This window comes from Diaphorina citri, unplaced genomic scaffold, assembly GCF_000475195.1.
Source record: "Diaphorina citri unplaced genomic scaffold, Diaci psyllid genome assembly version 1.1 scaffold5775, whole genome shotgun sequence".
NCBI classification, from domain to species: Eukaryota; Metazoa; Arthropoda; class Insecta; order Hemiptera; family Psyllidae; genus Diaphorina; species Diaphorina citri.
In genome coordinates, this window is record NW_007383151.1 from 1 (window position 1) to 6,227 (window position 6,227).

Here is a 6,227-nt window from a genome sequence, read left to right on the forward strand (position 1 = left end):
ATAATCATAGGAAGTATCGGTTCTGGAAATATCTGGAGAACCAGGAGCGCATTAAACAGGAAGAGGAGGACAGTGGTCGCACTAGTAAGTTAGTTAACTTATTATTTACTACTAAAAACCCCCGTCCCCACTTGGTAGTTTCATCCCTGTAGGCAATGTAATTTATATAAGAGTGTTCCCACTACACACGACACGATTTTCTTTCCGAACGACAAGTGAGAACGGGAATTTACTCGGACTTGTGATATCCCAAATCGAGTGTTCCCACTACACACGACACGATTTTTTTCCGAACGACAAGTGAGAACGGGAATTTACTCGGACTTGTGATATCCCAAATCGCGCTCTTTTTAAATGAATGAAGAGTGAACATTCCTTTAAATTGAAAATTTCCCATTGCTTGCTCTTTTTTTTTGTCCTAAAGCTTCGAAGTTAACAATTGGCTTACTCTTTTCCCCTCCACCTTCGTTTCCAAACACAGGATATAAAGCACGAAAGAACCAGTCTAATTGGCTTGGAGGGTAGCGCGTCTGCTAGATCGCGGGTTCGATTCCTGCCCAGGGTAATTTTATCCTAAACAGAACGGGCCTTAACCTAGTAAATGACAGGATAGGAGAAAGCCAGCTGTTCCGAGAACGAACCTGATCTGTGTAGGATAATGTTCGCCCCGGGCGGGAATTCAAGACCTAGCTTTTACACTTAAAATTACAAGGTAGGCGTGCTGCCCTCCAAGATAACTAGCAAGGGTTGGTCAAATAAAAGAATACCTACGTTTTGTAACAATTTATTTTTTCTGTTTCAGAACTTTGCAAAATCTGTCGACTCGAACACAAAAAGCAAGGAGGTCAAACAACAAATTATTATCTTGACCATAACAAAGGGTCTTGGCAGCGCAAGCTGAATCGACCAGGTCATTCATTTATTGGAGTCAAATAAAATAATACGTTTTGTAACAATTTATTTTTTCTGTTTCAGAACTTTGCAAAATCTGTCGACTCGAACACAAAAAGCAAGGAGGTCGAACAACAATGCTGTGTAATCTTTGTACTGTACAACAGTGTTCTGTAGAAGATAGAAATGGATGTAAACTAAACATTAGAGGAGATAGTGGATGTAAACAGGAAAACAGTGTTGCCAAAGAGGAATATAATAGTTAGTAATCTTTGTACTGTACAACAGTGTTCTGTACGAGATAGAAATGGATGTAAACTAAACATTAGAGGAGATAGTGGATGTAAACAGGAAAACAGTGTTGCCAAAGAGGAATATAATAGTTATGGTTCTAAACAAGATAGAAATGGCGCGAAACGAGAATATTATAATCAAGAAAACAATGGTACGAAACAAGAATATAGCTATAATCAAGACAGAAATGGTGCTGAACAAGAGATTACACAGCAAAACAATGGATCTAAACATCAAGAAAGCAACAGTTCTAAACAAAAGAACGAATTTAAATATCAAGAAAACAATGAAACTGATCAAAACTACAACAAACAAAACAACACTAGCGGAGGACAGAAAGGCGCGGATTATACTTGTCGAGTTAGCATTCAGAACAGCCTCGATACAAACATCAAGAAAGCAACAGTTCTAAACAAAAGAATGAATTTAAATATCAAGAAAACAATGAAACTAAACAAAACTATAACAAACAAAACAACACTAGCGGAGGACAGAAAGGTGCGGATTATACTTGTCGAGTTAGCATTCAGAACAGCCTCGATAAGTGCGAAAGCTGGAACAATACAAGACATGGCCAAAATGAAAGAATCAGTACCAAGAATACTGGAATTAAAGAAAACTTTAGAAGAAACATTGAAAACGATACAAGATACGGCGAAAGTGAACGAAATATTAACAAGAACATTGGTATTAAAGAAAACAACAGCAGAAACATTGGTGCTCAAGAAGACATGAATGGTCAAAGTGCAAATGAAAGTGTGAAAGGGACTGAAAACAATGAAATGAGATATAACGAAGTTGTAAACAAAGAAATCAAACATATGAATGAAGCTGTAAAGAAAGAAACTCAGAATAAAATTGGAAATATGGAACAAATTAGTAAAGCACCTAGTACAACAAATAAAAGTCCTAATAATGATTATTTAAATGATGAACTTGTACCAAATAGTAACACAAATGAAAGATTTAGCAGCGATTCAAAAAATGATAAAGACATACCAAATAGTAATACAAATAGAAGAACTACCAAATATGGTGGTAAAGGTAATACAAGTGAACAAATTGATCATTCAATTAGTGAGCAAGAAATACCAAACAAAATAATTGGGAGAACTACTAAGTCTGGTACTAAAGCAACTACCAATCTAAATGAACATGGAACTGAACATGCTAAAGAAACTGTCAATGAAGATGAAAGTGAAACGTATGCGAATAGAACCTATGATCTAGTCAGTGATGATTGTTCTGAAGATGATGTAGATATCAGTGGCCATATGGAACACGATACAATTCACATGGATGAAAGAACATTTGAAGAAAACAGTCAGGAATGTAGTGAAAGTAACAAAGGCTATGAAAATAGCACTTCTGAAGGATTTAAAGGATATACTGAAAGCAGACGAAGTTCTAATGAAAATAACCAAGACTATCACGAAAATAACAAAGGATATGGCAAAAGTAGACTAGGCCCTAACGAAACCAATCAAGGATATACCGGAAACAGTCAAGACTATCACGAAAACTCACACGAATATAACGCAATGTCAATAACACTACATCCCTGCAATATGTCAAAGAAAGATCTACAGAAAGTCCACCATCCCTACAATATATCAAAGAACGATCTACAACCACCGAGTACCCAAAAGTTGGTCCTAAAACTCCACAATATCGAGATGAAAGTCCTTCAAACCTACAATACCAGAATGAAAACCCTACAATTCCACATTATCGAAGTCAGAGTCCTACAAACCTACAATACCAGAATGAAAATACTACAAAATATAACGAAAACAATCAAAACTATAACGAAAGAAGCAGATCTTATGAAAGAAGCAAACATAACGAAAACAATCAAGGATATAACGAAAGCGGCAGATCTTGTGAAGAAAACAGACGATATAACGAAAACGGACAATATAACGAAATCAATCGAGCTGAAAATTCCATTGTGATCGTCGATGAGATGAAGAGAAACGATTTCGTTCTAGTTAAAGAAGAGATGAGTGAAATTCGAGAGGAATTAAATGAAACTGTGGGATGTGACAGGAGTACTTATTGGAAATATAATGAAATGGACAACACACTGGTCAAAACTACCAAACATTATAACGAAAACAATCAAGAATATAACGAAAGCGGCAGATCTTATGAAGAAAACAGACGATATAACGAAAACGGACAACATAACGAAATCAATCGAGCTGAAAATTCCATCGTGATCGTCGATGAGATGAAGAGAAATGATTTCGTTCTAGTTAAAGAAGAGATGAGTGAGATTCGAGAGGAATTAAATGAAACTGTGGGATGTGACAGGAGTACTTATTGGAAATTACTACAAGTCTAGAATATCTAGACCACAGTCCAACAAATAGTAGTGAACTCCATCGAAAACTGTCCACGATTCTGGAAACTAGCAGCAGAGATGTGTCAAGTGAACCGGATATTGAAGAAATGGAAATCAGAGAGGATGGTAATGAAGAGAGAACTGCAAATGAGTATAGGACTGAAGAGAAACGAAAAGATGTCGAAGATGTTGCAAGCAGATTTGATGAAACTCGAAAACAACATTACAAATATGAAGTTGGTTACAAAAATAAACCTGTCAATCAAAACGAGGTGAGACATAAAGATAGCAAATTATTACCGGAGGGAGGTCCCGGGTTCGATTCCCGATCGTTCAAAGTTTCTAAGGGTCTATGTTTAGAATATAGGTTGCACGGATATCTGCATCCCGACTTCCCGAGATCAGTAGGCCTGTTGATCGGGAAAGTTTGTTGGGGTTTGAAGATTTGCCAATCAGTTGGTAAAAAGTTTAGATTGAGAAGAAAGAAGGATTTCTTTAATAAATTACTACGTTTTAACTGTATCAACATTGGCAAAAAAAAGAGATCGGAAGAGCGTCGTACTGCAAACTCTGTGAAACATAGCAGAGGTATAGCAAATGATTCCGTGGAATATGTTGATGGACAAGAGCGAGGTAAGGCCTTTTCTTCAAAGAGATGTTTTCTTTGGAAATAGGGCCCTAGATTATACGTATAAGAAACTTGCATTGGAAAATGGAATTTCTTAATACTAATATCTCTTCCTTTTTGTAAATTATGAACAGGATAAAAAGAACGGGATTGAATAGCTAAGTTTTAGTATTTTCAGTTTTCTTATATCCATTTCCTTATGCTATATCTCTTTACTTACTTTCCTTTATAATAATCTTCTTTGGACTTTCGCAGATTCAACTCGAGAAGAAAACCGGAATACAATATCGGAAATCAACACGTCTGATGAACTGACTTGTGATCATATGAATAACATCAGCAGTGAACATCGAGATTACTTGCCAGGTGAGTGACTCAATAATAGATGGACAAATGGACTTTACACGACCAGTATAGCTGAATAGAAGAGTAATAGTTTTCTCCCGTACGCAATGACGTCATATCAACTTCCCCAATCAAGCTCTACTAGTGTAATGCACATGCGTTTTTGTGTGCATGATTTGTATCGTGACGTCACAACTGATTGAACTTTTTCATTAGAACGCGGAAAACCCCCGAATTTCCCACCTTTTAAAGATACTATTTCAGAGTTTTGACTTCAGATTTGGATTTTCCACAAATTTTTACGTAGGAACCGACCTGTTATTCATAATTCTTACCGAAATGGATATCCTTCATAGATAAATAACAGTATATCTAATTCTATTCACAGGCGAATCTCTGAGCTACGAAACGTCCCTCCCTCAAAATACCAAAGGCCAGCAACTATCTGAACCTCACCTGATCAAATCCAGCAACAGAGACAAAGTAGATGCCATCATAGCTGATATTATGAGAGAAGACGAAGCAAGTGGACCCCAAGAACTAGGAGGTCACAGGAGAACAACAATACAAGGTAGAAATGAACAAAAAAGTCATAAGGAAACAGCAGTACAAGGAATACATAAACAAGGAGGTCACAAAAGAAAAATGGTACAAAGATCCAATGAACAAGCAGGTCGTAAAAGAACAATAGTAGAAGAAATGAATGAACAAACAAGTCACAAAATAACAACAGTACAAAGAACAAATGAACTAGCAGCTCATAAGAGACAAACAGTAGAAAGAATAAAGGAACAAACACTTCATAAAATTGGACAAAGAACAAATGAACAAAGTCATGTAGAAACACTAGACTCTACCAATCTAATAAGTGACCAAGCTACCAATCAAAATCAATCCATCCAAACAAACCCTCGTGACCATATTAGTAACCAAAAACCCAACCAGTCCGTTGTTGACCTAACCAATAGCATCTATGACGCTGGTTACAAAGGACCTCTTGACTGGGGTTACACAAGCTACGGTTTTTTTTTTTAATTTCCTTTTCCTATATTTTTCCGAGTGATATCTAGAGGTCACTTAATTTTCAGCCTCATCCTAGACAGTATAAATGAGGTATATTCTATCCTATTCTAGGGCAAGATGGGCATGCTACGACACAGGCCACAAGCGTCTAATGTAGCAGTTGTTCCATTGCTACGAAATAAAAACGGCGGTGGGTTACAAAGGTCCTCTTGACCAATCAATCGCCACAGCTTCCAGAGGAACTAACCAATCAGCAAGCCAGAAAGATAACTACCAAAATAGTAACCAAACCAATCGATATGCCAATGACAGCTCGGTTATCGATCTAACAGATGATGTTTGTAATGAAATTAGTCAGATGGAAATTACAAACTCTATAGAAGTCACACAATGTTCGAGCCAAAACAAAAGTGATAATAGATATGGCGAAAACAGTAAACATTCCAATAGTTGCTCAAACAGTCAACATTACAGCAACAATTATTCCAACAATAGTAAACATTCCAACGGTTGTTCAAACAACACTAAACATTCCAGCAAAAATTATTCGAACAACAGCAAAGATTCTAGCAATAATTGTTCAAACGACAAACATTCCAGTAATATTTGTTCAAAAAATATTAGAGATTATAGCAATACTTATTCAAACAATATTCAACATTCCAATAATACTTATTCCAATAACAGTAACACGCCGGT

The 6,227-nt window shown here is 36.5% G+C and overlaps 2 protein-coding genes across 2 annotated transcripts; both read left to right on the forward strand.

Annotated features, from left to right (window-relative positions):
* Positions 1-1,104: 1,104 nt before the first annotated feature.
* Positions 1,105-3,532, forward strand: LOC113472488 (probable cyclin-dependent serine/threonine-protein kinase DDB_G0292550; the record flags this gene model as incomplete). Its single annotated transcript, XM_026832258.1, has 3 exons — positions 1,105-1,417; positions 1,618-2,714; positions 2,966-3,532. Coding segments are annotated over 3 exons (1,977 nt in total), but the record flags the coding sequence as incomplete, so codon positions are not given.
* A 107-nt stretch (positions 3,533-3,639) lies between these two features.
* LOC103521712 (GATA zinc finger domain-containing protein 14-like) lies at positions 3,640-6,214 on the forward strand (the record flags this gene model as incomplete). Its single annotated transcript, XM_017448877.1, has 5 exons — positions 3,640-3,804; positions 4,075-4,165; positions 4,416-4,526; positions 4,894-5,487; positions 5,723-6,214. Coding segments are annotated over exons 1-5 (1,453 nt in total), but the record flags the coding sequence as incomplete, so codon positions are not given.
* Between the last annotated feature and the right edge of the window lie 13 nt (positions 6,215-6,227).